Genomic DNA, 16,841 nt, shown 5'->3' on the forward strand with positions numbered 1-16,841 from the left:
ACCCCACGCAGCATTCCCGTTACGCACGTTTGGCGCGCCGTTTGGTGCTGACGTCATATCCAGTGACATCGCATCCAGCCATGCTCGTGCCCACGGACGGCGGTTCGGAGCTGGCTCTCCCGGGGGGCTGCATCCTTCTACTGGTAAATGCTCCCTGGCTACGGGACCGCATGTCACGTAGCTCCGGTGAATGGGTTTGCGTGGGCCGAACATTAATCTGTCACGTCCAGGGTCGCCACCTTCTAACCTGAATATAACATTTTTACATTGTTAACTTCGGCGTCTTCCGGCATCTCCCCCCTGCTGTCAATGTGGGTACCATGTTGCCATGACAACGGACACCGTGTGGTGCAGATGCGTCATGTGGCGTCACATTGCCATGGCAACGCAGCTCTGCGTGATATCACCTAGCATTCAGTTGTCATGGCAACGGGCTTCATGTGACACGTCACGTAGCGTTCTTGTTATGGCAACATTAGACGCCACGCAGCCATATTGACAGCAGTTGCAGGGGGGAGACACCGCCGAACGTTGTTTCTGTATCGGGCGACTGCGTTTATCTGTAACAGTCCGTGTTTCTGTATCGGGCGTCTGCGGAACGGTATGTGTATCTGTATCGGGATCCTACTTCTCTTACCGTGCACTCCCAAACTGGAACAACCTACTGGAGACTCTCACATCCACCACCAGTTTAAGTTCTTTCAAAACCAAAGCTGTCCCACGTTTTAATCTGGTCTGTAACTGTTTCATACGCCCATAATATATAGTATCTTAACTGTTCATTTATGTAACTATATTTGTAACTATGTATTATTTGTCTTCTGTGCCCAGGACATACTTGAAAACGAGAGGTAACTCTCAATGTATTATTCCTGGTAAAACATTTAATAAATAAGTGTATCTGTATCGGGAGCCTGTGGAAAGGCGCGTGTATCTGTATCGGGAGCCTGTGGAACGGTGCGTGTATCTGTATCGGGAGCCTGTGGAACGGTGCGTGTATCTGTATCGGGAGCCTTAGGAACGGTGCGTGTATCTGTATCGGGAGCCTGTGGAACGATGCGTGTATCTGTATCGGGAGCCTGTGGAACGATGCGTGTATCTGTATCGGGAGCCTTTGGAACGATGCGTGTATCTGTATCGGGAGCCTGTGGAACGGTGCGTGTATCTGTATCGGGAGCCTGTGGAACGGTGCGTGTATCTGTATCGGGAGCCTGTGGAACGGTGCGTGTATCTGTTTCGGGAGCCTGTGGAACGGTGCGTGTATCTGTATCGGGAGCCTGTGGAACGATGCGTGTATCTGTATCGGGAGCCTGTGGAACGGTGCGTCTATCTGTATCGGGAGCCTGTGGAACGGCGCGTGTATCTGTATCGGGAGCCTGTGGAACGGCGCGTGTATCTGTATCGGGAGCCTGTGGAACGGCGCGTGTATCTGTATCGGGAGCCTGTGGAACGGTGCGTGTATCTGTATCGGGAGCCTGTGGAACGGCGCGTGTCTGTATCGGGAGCCTGTGGAACGGTGCGTGTGTCTGTATCGGGAGCCTGTGGAACGGTGCGTGTGTCTGTATCGGGAGCCTGTGGAACGGTGCGTGTGTCTGTATCGGGAGCCTGTGGAACGGTGCATGTATCTGTATCGGGAGCCTGTGGAACGGTGCGTGTATCTGTATCGGGGCGTGTATCTGTATCGGGAGCCTGTGGAACGATGCGTGTATCTGTATCGGGAGCCTTAGGAACGGTGCGTGTATCTGTATCGGGAGCCTGTGGAACGGTGCGTGTATCTGTATCGGGAGCCTGTGGAACGGTGCTTGTATCTGTATCGGGAGCCTGTGGAACGGTGCGTGTATCTGTATCGGGAGCCTGTGGAACGGTGCGTGTATCTGTATCGGGAGCCTGTGGAACGGTGCGTGTATCTGTATCAGGAGCCTTAGGAACGATGCGTGTATCTGTATCGGGAGCCTGTGGAACGGTGCGTGTATCTGTATCGTGAGCCTGTGGAACGGTGCGTGTATCTGTATCGGGAGCCTTAGGAACGGTGCGTGTATCTGTATCGGGAGCCTGTGGAACGGTGCGTGTATCTGTATCGGCAGCCTGTGGAACGGCGCGTGTATCTGTATCGGGAGCCTGTGGAACGGCGCGTGTATCTGTATCGGGAGCCTGTGGAACGGCGCGTGTATCTGTATCGGGAGCCTGTGGAACGGCGCGTGTATCTGTATCGGGAGCCTGTGGAACGGCGCGTGTATCTGTATCGGGAGCCTGTGGAACGGTGCGTGTATCTGTATCGGGAGCCTGTGGAACGGTGCGTGTATCTGTATCGGGAGCCTGTGGAACGGTGCGTGTATCTGTATCGGGAGCCTGTGGAACGGTGCGTGTATCTGTATCGGGAGCCTGTGGAACGGTGCGTGTATCTGTATCGGGAGCCTGTGGAACGGTGCGTGTATCTGTATCGGGAGCCTTAGGAACGGTGCGTGTATCTGTATCGGGAGCCTGTGGAACGGTGCGTGTATCTGTATCGGCAGCCTGTGGAACGGTGCGTGTATCTGTATCGGGAGCCTGTGGAACGGTGCGTGTATCTGTATCGGGAGCCTGTGGAACGGTGCGTGTATCTGTATCGGGAGCCTGTGGAACGGTGCGTGTGTCTGTATCGGGAGCCTGCGGAACGATGCGTGTGTCTGTATCGGGAGCCTGCGGAACGGTGCGTGTGTCTGTATCGGGAGCCTGCGCAATGGTGCGTGTGTCTGTATCGGGAGCCTGTGGAACGGTGCGTGTATCTGTATCGGGAGCCTGTGGAACGATGCGTGTATCTGTATCGGGAGCCTGTGGAACGATGCGTGTATCTGTATCGGGAGCCTGTGGAACGGTGCGTGTATCTGTATCGGGAGCCTGTGGAACGGTGCGTGTATGTGTATCGGAAGCCTGTGGAACGGTGCGTGTATCTGTATCGGGAGCCTGTGGAACGGTGCGTGTATCTGTATCGGGAGCTTGTGGAACGGTGCGTGTATCTGTATCGGGAGCCTTAGGAACGATGCGTGTATCTGTATCGGGAGCCTGTGGAACGGTGCGTGTATCTGTATCGGGAGCCTGTGGAACGGTGCGTGTATCTGTATCGGGAGCCTTAGGAACGGTGCGTGTATCTGTATCGGGAGCCTGTGGAACGATGCGTGTATCTGTATCGGGAGCCTGTGGAACGGTGCGTGTATCTGTATCGGGAGCCTGTGGAACGGTGCGTGTATCTGTATCGGGAGCTTGTGGAACGGTGCGTGTATCTGTATCGGGAGCCTTAGGAACGGTGCGTGTATCTGTATCGGGAGCCTTAGGAACGGTGCGTGTGTCTGTATCGGGAGCCTGTGGAACGGTGCGTGTATCTGTATCGGGAGCCTTAGGAACGGTGCGTGTATCTGTATCGGGAGCCTTAGGAACGATGCGTGTATCTGTATCGGGAGCCTGTGGAACGGTGCGTGTATCTGTATCGTGAGCCTGTGGAACGGTGCGTGTATCTGTATCGGGAGCCTGTGGAACGGTGCGTGTATCTGTATCGGGAGCCTGTGGAACGGTGCGTGTATCTGTATCGGGAGCCTGTGGAACGGTGCGTGTATCTGTATCGGGAGCCTGTGGAACGGTGCGTGTATCTGTATCGGGAGCCTGTGGAACGGTGCGTGTATCTGTATCGGGAGCCTGTGGAACGGTGCGTGTATCTGTATCGGGAGCCTGTGGAACGGTGCGTGTATCTGTATCGGGAGCCTGTGGAACGGTGCGTGTATCTGTATCGGGAGCCTGTGGAACGGTGCGTGTATCTGTATCGGGAGCCTGTGGAACGGCGCGTGTATCTGTATCGGGAGCCTGTGGAACGGCGCGTGTATCTGTATCGGGAGCCTGTGGAACGGCGCGTGTATCTGTATCGGGAGCCTGTGGAACGATGCGTGTATCTGTACCGGGAGCCTGTGGAACGGCGCGTGTATCTGTATCGGGAGCCTGTGGAACGGCGCGTGTGTCTGTATCGGGACCCTGTGGAACGGTGCGTGTGTCTGTATCGGGAGCCTTAGGAACGATGCGTGTGTCTGTATCGGGAGCCTGTGGAACGATGCGTGTATCTGTATCGGGAGCCTGTGGAACGATGCGTGTGTCTGTATCGGGAGCCTGTGGAACGATGCGTGTATCGGGAGCCTGTGGAACGGTGCGTGTATCTGTATCGGGAGCCTGTGGAACGGTGCGTGTATCTGTATCGGGAGCCTGTGGAACGGTGCGTGTATCTGTATCGGGAGCCTGTGGAACGATGCGTGTATCGGGAGCCTGTGGAACGATGCGTGTATCTGTATCGGGAGCCTGTGGAACGGTGCGTGTATCTGTATCGGGAGCCTGTGGAACGATGCGTGTATCTGTATCGGGAGCCTGTGGAACGGTGCGTGTATCTGTATCGGGAGCCTTAGGAACGGTGCGTGTATCTGTATCGGGAGCCTGTGGAACGGTGCGTGTATCTGTATCGGGAGCCTTAGGAACGGTGCGTGAATCTGTCTCGGGAGCCTGTGGAACGGTGCGTGTATCTGTCTCGGGAGCCTGTGGAACGGCGCGTGTATCTGTATCGGGAGCCTGTGGAACGATGCGTGTATCTGTATCGGGAGCCTGTGGAACGGTGCGTGTATCTGTATCGGGAGCCTGTGGAACGGTGCGTGTGTCTGTATCAGGAGCCTGTGGAACGGTGCGTGTATCTGTACCGGGAGCCTGTGGAACGGTGCGTGTATCTGTATCGGGAGCCTGTGGAACGGTGCGTGTATCTGTATCGGGAGCCTGTGGAACGGTGCGTGTATCTGTATCGGGAGCCTGTGGAACGGCGCGTGTATCTGTATCGGGAGCCTGTGGAACGGCGCGTGTATCTGTATCGGGAGCCTGTGGAACGGCGCGTGTGTCTGTATCGGGAGCCTGTGGAACGGCGCGTGTGTCTGTATCGGGAGCCTGTGGAACGGTGCGTGTGTCTGTATCGGGAGCCTTAGGAACGATGCGTGTGTCTGTATCGGGAGCCTGTGGAACGATGCGTGTATCTGTATCGGGAGCCTGTGGAACGATGCGTGTGTCTGTATCGGGAGCCTGTGGAACGATGCGTGTATCGGGAGCCTGTGGAACGGTGCGTGTATCTGTATCGGGAGCCTGTGGAACGGTGCGTGTATCTGTATCGGGAGCCTGTGGAACGGTGCGTGTATCTGTATCGGGAGCCTGTGGAACGATGCGTGTATCTGTATCGGGAGCCTGTGGAACGGTGCGTGTATCTGTATCGGGAGCCTTAGGAACGGTGCGTGTATCTGTATCGGGAGCCTGTGGAACGGTGCGTGTATCTGTATCGGGAGCCTTAGGAACGGTGCGTGTATCTGTATCGGGAGCCTGTGGAACGGTGCGTGTATCTGTATCGGGAGCCTGTGGAACGGTGCGTGTATCTGTATCGGGAGCCTGTGGAACGATGCGTGTATCTGTATCGGGAGCCTGCGCAACGGTGCGTGTATCTGTATCGGGAGCCTGTGGAACGGTGCGTGTATCTGTATCGGGAGCCTGCGCAACGGTGCGTGAATATCTGATTGTCACAGTCACGAGTTCAGATTGGGGCTTCCATCTGATAAGCATTAGGCAACTAAACGTGATATTGCAGGTCTGGCATCAGATCATTTTATTCCGCTGAGCCACCCTCCCGCCACACTTTGTGTTTTTATCTCCTAAAATTCAAAGTTTTAAGTATTTTTCTTTGTCGGTTATCAGTTATGTACTAGTGGAAGAGTTAAGGTCGGGCACAAGTCATCTTGGCCTGCTAGTGACTATAATTTGCATTTAAGGAATGGCCAGCAATTTATAATCTGTGATAAACTCTGGTCCTGAGAACCTGACCCTGTGAATTTCTATGGGAATGCACCACTGTAATAACCTCTCTTCCACCAGTAGGGACAGCTATGTCATATATATATATATATATATATATATATATATATATATATATATATATATATATATATATATATATATAAAATGGTGAGTAAAAAAAGTGACAAAAACCCTCCACAGCAAAGCATATAGCAAATGGATGCTCATTTGCATACACACACACACACACACACACACACACACCACTGGCTTTTGTTTACGGAAGATTTAAAACTTCAAATTATGATTTCATTTTGGTTTGGTTCTGTCTTAGTCTAAAATCTATGTAAGTTGAATATATTATTTACTGGTTTAATTACCTTTATATGTAAATGAATATTGTCATTATTGTGAACTGATATTTTTTGTTGTCTGTGAAACGTATTATGTTTTGTGTATTGGAAAACGTAATAAACATTTTCAACGATAAAGCAAGATTTAAAAGCCCAGATTGACTGCCTGACTGCTGTCTTCTGCACCTTTCACCATTTATCCCTGGCTTTGCTATCCGTGTGGCACTGACGGAGAGATTAGTGATGCCTCAGCCAGTTCAGGTGTCTGTGATGTGCAGAGAGCACATTTCTCACATCCCGTTTGTGGTGTTCTCTTTCAAAGCCTTCAGCCCATATGATATAAGTGAGATGTGATTTTTGAGAGGATAATCTCCTCTAATAATAGGTAATGTTCTGTCGATATTTCTCTACTGCAGTAACGTGTTGAATGAACAAGCTTTCAGGAGATAACAGTCTCCTTCCATCATGTCACAAATCTTAATGTACAGACAGAAACCAGATGCAAACCGGCCTGTAACAAATTTGTTGTTATTATTCTATACAAGATGTCGTGCCGCCGCTTCTCAGTGCTGGAGAAGACATCCTCTCCATTAACATGGATGAGACGACAATCTTCTCCAGGGCAGGGAAGCCGCTTCACAGCATATTGAATACCACTATTAAACATGAGCTTATCGTTTAACCCTTTCCCTGCCAGAGAAGCCCGCTATGATTTCAGCGAGACACTTAAACAAGGAGTGTTGGTGAGCCTCCTGCAGACATGCATGTCCTCTTTCCAAACATTTGCTAACAGAAGTCCTATAAGCAAGGGGGCTAAGTTTAGTATTTACATCTTATCCTAATGCTTGTTTCTAAAAAAAAAAAATTTTTTTTTTACATATATCTATATCGTGCAACAGCACTGTCACAGTTTAATGAATAACCCCTATAAAGTTCACATTTAATACAAACAATAAAAATAAAGACATGAGACCGTTCTAGATTTAATGCAGCAGATACAATCTAATAGTTGTGAAGCGGACAAATCCTTCCAGCATTTGGCCTGGGGATTGTACAAGGGCAGGGTGCCATGTAAGGCTAAAGTTTTGACGTGATCACTCCTTTCCTTGTCCAGACATAATGTCTCAGGACTTGTTTATTTCCCTTTCATTTCAGCCAGCCATATCTGTGGGAAATGTCGGCCAGCTAGCCATCGATTTGATCATTTCCACACTGAACATGCCAAAGGTCGGGTACTTTTACACTGACTGCCTCGTGCCCATGGTGGGAAACAACCCTTATGCAACTAACGAAGAGAACGCAAAGGACCTGTGTACAAGTGCTGAAGGTGAGTACTGAGTGAGGATAGTGGTTTGCATTGTGTGCTGCAGATGTAATGCAAGCGTCAATAATGAGTTTTACTGCGCGCAACAATCATCCCATCAATAGATTTTGCTGAGCTCCTTTACCGTCAGAGGGGTCGTACACATGTCATTACATTGCAGATTTTCCCTCCTCGACCTGAAGAGTGGGAGATCTCATTTGGAGATTTGTGACTGCTAATGTCTTTGGTTACCTGTCTCCTCTCCATATTCATGCATATTCATTCACTGGCACTGAGTTTGAAGCAGGGGAACCTGGTTCAATTCCCGGTGTCGGCTCCTTGTGAAAGTCACTTTATATGCCTGTGCCCCAGGCACCAAAAAAACATTGATTGTAAGCTCCACAGGGCAGGGACCCATGCCTGCAAAATGTCTCTGTACAAGAACAAATAATTATAATTATCGTCATTGTGTCTGAGTCCTATTGCGTACAGTGCTGCATACACTGCTAGTGATAGGAAACAACATTTACTTCAGCTGTTACAGGGATTAGTGACATTCATGAGCATGATTCATTTAAATATTAATGTACAGGGGAAAAACATCTTGTGGAGCCTGATTTGGCTCTATAGCTGACATCTTTAAACATGTCATTTTAGCAGAAACTTCCTTCAAACGTCATGGAACTGTTAATTTCGGAGAGTTTATTTATAAGTATCACTTCTCTAAAAGAAATGTTGCTGCTTAGAGCGTTAGTTTAAAGGCATTTGATTTGTGACCTTCCGTTCTCTCTAGTGTATGCATTGCCCTCCAGAAAACTGGCTGTTCTCCAACTCCGATCACCTATCGTCAAGGTAAATCTGTTCTTCAGAAATATGTATCTATCACGTAGAAAGTAAGGCAGAAAATGTAAATATAAAATATTTATAGCACATCCCATTCAGCTTATAGTGTTGAACATATTTGTTTTTTTTACTGGATATGGTATATACAGTTGATTTTTCAGTTTTTTGTTGTTTTTTCCCCCCTTTATTATAACACAATATTCAGTATGACAGACTGAATGGTATATCTCGCGTGGTATGTATGTGTGTATGTATATATATATATATGTATATGTATATATATATATGTATATATATATATATATATATATATATATATATATATATATATATATATATATATATATATATATATATATATATATATATATATATATATATATATATATATATATATATATATACATGTATGTATGTTTAGTGATTTAAAAAAAAAATATATATATATATTTATTTTAAATCACTAAATGTTGACCTGCAATATACAGTAGTCTTTCAATGTCTTTTCAGCAAATAAAAATACATGTCAGACAGGTCTGCAACCCTGTTTCCCCATTATTGCTTACCAAGCAGTGCTTCCACTGCAGCCAGGGATTCTGGGAAATGACATGCAAATGAGCACAGTGTGTCACTCCTCTTATAGCCAGTAAGGCTAAGTCCCCGCTGGCGCTGAGCGCGCTCATGCTTGGCGTGCTCTCCAAGCATGAGCGCCGGGTGTCCGGCTTGTACGCGTGCGGGGGATGGGGGGGGATTTGCGGGTAGTTCAGCGCGCGGATAAGAATAGATTGTTTTTGTTTTTCTAAGCGCCGCGCGCACCGCGTGAGCGGGGACTTACATATATCTATATTTGTAAGTCTCCTCCACAAGCGCCGCCCGCTCAGCGTTAGCGGCGACTTAGCCTAATACTACTCAGACAATTTGTATGAATATATTTTCTTGTTTTTGTATCTTATCGTCATAGCACTTTACATGTAAATGTGCTCTCTTTATCCTGTAAGTTAACACGTTTGCTGGCAGAGGCCGGAAGTGCGTGTGAATAAATTGCTTTTCAAAGGAACATACAAAATCGGCATTGAAATCAAAATGCTGCAAACACAATTACACACACCTTATTTGCCATTTCAATAATGTTCCTCCAAACTTTTCTATATTTATAATTTTATGTTTAAAGAAGAAATCAAAATCCTTCCGTCAATTACTGATTTCCTGGATTAAAAGGTGTGCTTTTGCCAAAGTGATTCTTCTCTCAAGCAGCCATGCGTACCAGAGGGACGACCAACAACTATTTGGGTATGTATGTATATTTCTCTATCGTTCCCGGTGACCGTGTTTTTATGGCCCATCTCCTGCGTGGTAAGACTGCCTTTGCCAAAGCGACTAAAAAGGCTCCTCCCACCTCAGATCCCCCGTCGTGTTTTTCGTGTTTTTCGTGTGTGTGTGTGTGTGTGTGTGTGTGTGTGTGTGTGTGTGTGTGTGTACGTTCTCTCAGAGGCTCCAACAAGAAGAAAATATTGCAGCTAAAGAGGGCTCCTGCTGTGTGCCGGTCCCACCCATATACAAATCCTCTGATGCATCCCTTTGGAACCAGATCCCTGCAGGTCCTGACTATGCAAACTGGATTCCCTGGTAGAGCTTTGATGCAGCCTCAGAAGCCAGGTCCCTGCCAGCTCTGACACCGCACAAAACTGTCTGAAGCCGCTGATCAAAGTTTGAGCCTCTAATGCAGGGCTGCACAAACTGGGGGGGCATAAGATTTTTCAGGGGGGGGGCACGACGGTTGCAGAGGCAGAGTGCTCTTCCCCCAAGGCATTTAAATAAATGCCGGGGATCGCGTGAGGCCTCTTTAACTCCACTTACCTTGTCTTTAGCGACGCGTTTGCAAATGACGCCGCGTGACCCTGCGGGTGTTAGAAAAGTTTCTTCTCAGTTCAAATCAGTAGTTTTTATTTCTTCAGATCAGCTTCAGCAAGAATACAGCATACTATAGTATATAGTTCAGTCAAAGATATCTGAAGGCAGTGAACATGCTATGTTCAAAGTGATTCTTTATACTATTCAAACAAAGAGACATTAATCCCTGTCTTTGCTAACTTTAAATGATGTACTTGTTTCTCACGAAACCAAAACACACTGATTTTCTCAAGAAGATAAAGAACTAAGATATATACATACATATATATATATATATATATACATACAGTGGTCGACAAATCACCAAAAAATCTACTCGCCGAACAAAAAAAATCTCTCTCTCTCTCTCTCTCTCTCTCCTCTCTCTTCTCTCTCTTCTCTCTCTCTCTCTCTTCTCTCTCTCTCTCTCTCTCTCTCTCTCTCTCTCTCTCTATATCAGAGCAAGGAAGAAAGAAAACACAGACAGAACTCCTAGGAACTGTTTAAACTAGCAGACATAGCTATAAAAACAGGATCACACCTTTCAGAATATAAGTTATAGCATAGTAATACAATGTGTGAAAGAGACTGTTTGAATCTGGGCAAAGTAAGTCTTATCTCTAACATACACATCCTGTCACTCTTTCAACTAATACATTGTATACCATTAGTTTCAAGCTGCCCATAAGAATCCTTTCATGTGAAAGCATGAGCAACTGTGTAACATTTTAACATATGTGTGAGATGTGTGTGTGAGATGTGTGTGTGTATAGGTATATACACAATGGGGAGGATGAAATATTGAAATATGTATACAGCTGAAGTTTAGTCATCTAATTCGTTAATTAGTTCTGGCTTGGGATTTAAATATTGTTTTTGAAAATGAACAGAAGATATTTCTATCATTGCTTCAACATTTTCAGAGAAATGGCTTACTCTTAAGGCTGTATTCCTTACAGCGATTACTTCAGCCAGCAGAATTGGGGGGATTGCAGGCTTTATCTTGTAAAAAGCACAATATTTTAGGGTCCATCAGGATAAGATTTATATGCGGTTAGTACTTCAGTTCCTTCCTAAGGTAGTCTCTGCCTTTCATATGAATCGGAACATAATTGTTCCTACATTTTGTGCAAACCCCCAAGGGTAAAAAAAAAGAGCATTTGCATTGCATATATGTAGTTAGTCTTGTCACAGTATTATAGAAAACAGACCGATTTTGTTTTCAGGAAACCGAAGCTATATACACCGAAGAGCCTTTACTATCGCTAGATGGATCAAATTTATGCATCGAGGTCGCTTATAAACTTCAACATCTGGATTGTCCATAAGTAATTAATGCTAATCCTGCTTGAAGCATAGCTACTTCATGGCCAACAGTGCCATTGCCTCATCCGAAGACACATGTAAAGCTGATGCATTATCAGTCATCATTCAGTCGGTAATTGGGCATTATTAGATGTGATTGCCTCAGAGGCAGCTAGATGTGGAAGAAAGTTTTTCATGTCATAATTCCAGGCTCTTCCTATCCTTAATTGGGATTGCTTTGGTACATTCCCATCATGTGAACTGTCATGTGGGACGACGGATAACGGTATACATATCTGACTAATATTTGAGTCCTTCCATGACAGTACACAGATTTTTCCTGTTCCAAGCATTTCTTTTTGAATATTATTTGTGCTCTGAGGTAAGCTTTTTAAAGCCTATGCCGCTTGGCTAAACTTATTATCGGGGACCAGAGGTGGGAAGAACTTTTTTAATCACTTTGGCAAAGGCGTCCTACCATGCAGGGGGAGGGTCATAACCCCTATTGTGTGTATTGTCATGGAGGGACTAGGAGAAAGATAACTAAGAGTAAGCATTATGGGCATTTCAATAAAATTAAGTTAAAATGTTTGTTTTTTTAGTTGTCCATTTAAATTTAATGTTTCCGTTCAAGAGTACCTTCCTTCACGAACACAGTTTGGAAGAGATTACAGCTCAATTTGACTGTTTGGATCCCATATAACTAATATTGGCAATGTGAAGAAAGACCAAAAAGCCGCCTTAAATCGAAATCAATGGCACGGAATCACTAGAGACGTATTGAACATCCTGCCGCTGGCCTCCACAACGCATCGCTCCTTACCTTTTATAAAAGATGAAGCAATGTCGTTTACAGAGTATATACCATAAGGAACCTGTTAATACTTGAACATTTACAGCATCTATTCTGAAAAGAGATGCTAAATGAACATTGTCCAGGACATGTTCCTTACATTGTAACTCAACCATTTGTCACTGTGATCAAAGTAACAGCCCTCGGGCATGGTGCAGGGAGCGGCGCTGAGCAGTGCTGACACTCATGCTCTCCTGCTCAAGCAGGAGCTTTTTTGTGTCCCTGCATGAGCGGCAGTGTGCGCGCTTGTAAAGCCATGCGGGAGGCGGGGCTAGTGCGCCATGTCACGGACTGCCATTGGCTTTTGGCAGTCACGTGATGGGCCCTCCGGTTCCCTTAACGGCAAAATTTAAACTTGCCTGTCTCCTGCATTTCCACACGCCTCGGCACGCATGCGGAAGCGGCTCCTAAAGCCGCGCTGATTACAGATGCAGGGGTTAAGTGTATCTGCTCAGCGCGGTCTTTTTTACCATGACCTGGCCTAAAGCAGATCCAAGCTGCACATGCAAACCTGATTTTTCCTGCACGTTGTCCCCATTGTGTAGCCTGTCGCTACTTTTATGTACTCTGAAATAAAATATTAAATCCCTCTCCAAACCTGTTATGTCGGATCTGACTGGTTTTCCATGAACGTATTTAATGACGTGCCATCTGTCAATTGCCAGAACTCCATTCCGCTACCTGGTAACTCCGGTCACACAGATATCCATGGAAGAGGTGGTGAAAGAACTGCAATGGAAGGCAATGGAGAAAGTATCTTCTTATCCTGGGGTGAATGATGAAGAGAAAATGATTTCCATCCCCGGAGGAGGTTTTACAAAGCTGTTGTACGATGACTGGTGGGTGTGCCCAGGTGGTTAGTTACTAAAGGCAGATTAGGGCCACAGGACTGTACATTTTCCTCATTTCTATGAGCAAGTAGACACTGTCACGGGAGACCAGGATAACCACACCAGGGATCAATTCGCCAGACAAACAGTTTATAAAATTAATCTATTGGAAAAAAAGAGTATCCACAACCTATGTACAGTAAATTATCTCTCACCTGCCATCTGCTTCACAACTAAAACACTCTGACCTCACAGATTACAAAGAGCTGATGTTATCTCTTCTGGCCAGGTGTATCCAATATGACCCCAGCCTCTGATTGGTGGGGGGGAAGTGCAACAACAAACACCATTAAGTTACTTGGCGATGGCACAGACCACTGCAACATTCAAATGGAAAAAAATTAACCTCTGGTCCCTGAAGTGCTGGAACCAGGCGACAGAATATATATACTGTGCACATATAACATAATACAAATGTATTACTGACAGGTAGGGGTAATGGCAGGGCTTGACCTTTATTATAAGCAGTCACCCCTACCGTCACAAACACTACAATTTATGATTTTAAAATATATATATTTGTGTCCTATTTATTTATTTATAGAATATTTTACCAGGAAGTAATACATTGAGAGTTACCTCTCGTTTTCAAGTATGTCCTGATCTGGACTCGTATTCCCCTTATGCATTAACCAATATTTTTTTGTAATTACCCTGCATCATCCTACAACTAAGGGGCAGTTTTATCCAACCGGTACTTGCTTGTTTAGAAGAACTTAATCAGATTTCCTTCTTGCATACCTCTCTTATCTTTAAACATGTCCCCTTGTTCAAATTTAGACTTTATATTAAAAAAAAAACAACCAACATCTTCACCTTCTTTATACCCGAGAAGTATTTGGAAAAAGTCTTCTCTCCCCCGTAATTCCTTTAGTATTTCCTCATATAACAATCATTGTGGGGCATGCAGCACATCAATTGTTTGTTTAGAGAGATGGGGTGAATAGGTGTATTTTGATGGCAGGGTGATCTAGTCATTGTTGGTCAAACTACTGAAGATTAAATAAATAGCAAGTGAATATGAAAAGATTAAAATTCAGAGAAGTGTCAGTCTAATGCCATGCATGATGAATGAACTATATTCTGGCACACGTAATGTTACATTTATCAGTGTAGGTTGCACCTTCCAATCTGTTGCCAGATCGCATGGTCGTGTATGTCTTTTCTTTGGTACAGTTGTTCAGAAGAAATACAGATGGCTGTAGTGCTAAAGTTCTGTTCAGAAGGTGACAACATTCCTGATGCCTTTGCTCTTCTCAATCACATAAATGAGTGGCTTCATCTGGTAGGACAATCGGTAAGTAACGCCAACTATGAGGACATGGAGATTTATTTATTTTTTTTGTCTGTCCCCAAGTGACTTAACATCTACGCATATTATACCAGGAAGCGTATGGTGAGATGACGAACTTCATTTTAAAGTATGTCATGTGAGTTTCACCATTCCAACTTTTGTGTTTTTGTATCTCCCACAACCTCATCATTACATGGATCAGCAATGTTTCACTTATTTAGTCATTTTCAGCGAAGGATTGAAAAGCCTAAGAAATTGCACAACATATCACTCAGTTACCACATCCTGCTTCTGTGACATGCAAGTTAGGGACTAATGCCAAAAAGAAATTGTTTTACATACACAAATAGAAATGTTAATTATTTACAATTACATTTAACCAAATTTAATTGTCCAGTCATTAAAAAAAAAAAAAAATTTATTACATAAAATGATTGAACATTTTGATTGTACCTTTTTAAATAGAACAAGATTTTGCTCCTAAACTCGTATGTATAGGGATACACAAGGACTACTGCTAACATGTATTTAATTTGCTTTTACAGAATGGGGATTTCTCTACCAAATGGAAGATACCAAGCTCTTGGAGATTACTGTTTGGCAGTGGTCTTCCACCTGCCCTGTTCTGACTTTGACACTAAGGAGAAGCACCTGGGCAGTGGCTGGCTCCCAAAATCATTAGGCATTTGTTGCAAGTGGAATTTTGACAGGAAAACCTTTGAAGTTCTTGTACAGCAAGGACATCCTATACCTACATCAATTACTGTGCAGATTCTTTATGGCAATTGAATAACTAAAAAAAACTAAAATTGTCTTTTTTGAATAGTCAGAAATTCCAGTATTGGCAACTGTGACAGCTGTATTCACAGTTTTTGTAGGGGTTCATATCTTGCTTCTTACTCTGTCCTGCTTGGAATGGTTACTGGTAATTTGGTCAAGAACAAGCTGTAAGAGTTATATTGTATATTAATGCATCATTTTTACAGTCTTGACACCAATATTGACAAACTGTTTCACACGGGTAAAAGGCCTATCTTGCCCCTGAAGTGAATATCTCATGTATTATTTAAAGACCCAAAGTTGTCACACACAGCTAGGACATAGGCTTTGCACAAACAAGTCTTTTCTTGTGGTTTATTTAACTGGCAACGATTTGTGAATTACGCAGTAAAACCTTCTATCAACATATTATGCTGTGGTATCTAGTACGCATCCTTTCTTCTGGTAAGAACTCAGAATTTAAAAAAAAAAAAACCTGTATGATGTCTTGTTGATGTAGTTTACTAAAAGAACAGGGCAGATCAAAAACTTGTACTGTAAGAAGTGATGTGGTAATTCAGAAGCCAAACTGATTCATATGTTTGTACATAATTATTGTATTAAAATCCCCTATTATCATCTGTAGCAGTTGTCAGTTGCCATCATTGCAGGAAGCATGTTTGGACATCACAAAAATTAAACCATTTACGTTAATCTGGAAAGCTAAGGTAAAAGTTCCAGGTCTTGGCTCCATTGACTTTAACACCTACTGCTGGAGAACAGATCCAAATCGGGTTCCCTATCTAATTTAAAAGTTCTGTTTCAGCAACTTTAAGTGAACTGACCACAATGTGTCGCCTGGTATATCACCACCTGGACCGTAATAGTAAGACAGCAGTTTAAACCAAGATTTAGCACTCCGGACTGCACAGTGGGGCTACAATTATATGGTCGTTGCATTAATTAATCTTTGGCAACCAAGCTTTATTCATACTTGAAATTGGTATTATATTTAGATTTCAATTTAAAAATGGTCTCACTAACTTCCTACTCCATCAAAACACTCCAATACCGATTTTATATTTGTGTGATAAACAAAGTATTTATTTATAAAAATGTTTTACCAGGAAGTAATAGTGAGTTACGGGAGCAGGAATAGATGTTGACATGTTGGACAAGCTAGCGAGAGCAGACAGGTCATTGAAAAACCACCTTTATTTTCACAACACAGTATTTTTATTCCGTGACAAAAAAAACCCCCTAGGTTGACACCTTTATTTGGCTGCATTGCAAAGGCCGGCAAGGGAAAATGCGTGTTGCTTCTTCCTTAGAAACGAATTCACCTTTATGCAGCTTCTCTTCAAACTCATTGTGTCTGGTGCTCTGAGTAAATATCGATTTTCAAGCATAAGAGGGAACATTTGATTTTAAGCAAAAAAAAACTAGCTATGAAAAGTAAATCTATACAGAATTCACACAAGCTTTCCACACCTATTTCCTTATAAAATGCTGCAGT

The 16,841-nt window shown here is 44.7% G+C and overlaps 1 protein-coding gene across 1 annotated transcript; it reads left to right on the top strand.

Moving 5' to 3' along the window:
- Nucleotides 1–7: 7 nt before the first annotated feature.
- On the top strand, nt 8–15,970 carry PSMG2 (proteasome assembly chaperone 2). Its single transcript, XM_075585413.1, has 7 exons — nt 8–143; nt 7,344–7,515; nt 8,285–8,343; nt 9,506–9,624; nt 13,048–13,221; nt 14,449–14,569; nt 15,112–15,970. Exons 1-7 carry the CDS (start codon nt 81–83, stop codon nt 15,193–15,195), a joined length of 792 nt encoding a protein of 263 aa, XP_075441528.1. The 5' UTR covers nt 8–80; the 3' UTR covers nt 15,196–15,970.
- The last annotated feature ends 871 nt before the right edge of the window (nt 15,971–16,841 follow it).

The sequence above is a fragment of the Ascaphus truei genome, chromosome 2 (assembly GCF_040206685.1).
Source record: "Ascaphus truei isolate aAscTru1 chromosome 2, aAscTru1.hap1, whole genome shotgun sequence".
NCBI lineage: Eukaryota > Metazoa > Chordata > Amphibia > Anura > Ascaphidae > Ascaphus > Ascaphus truei.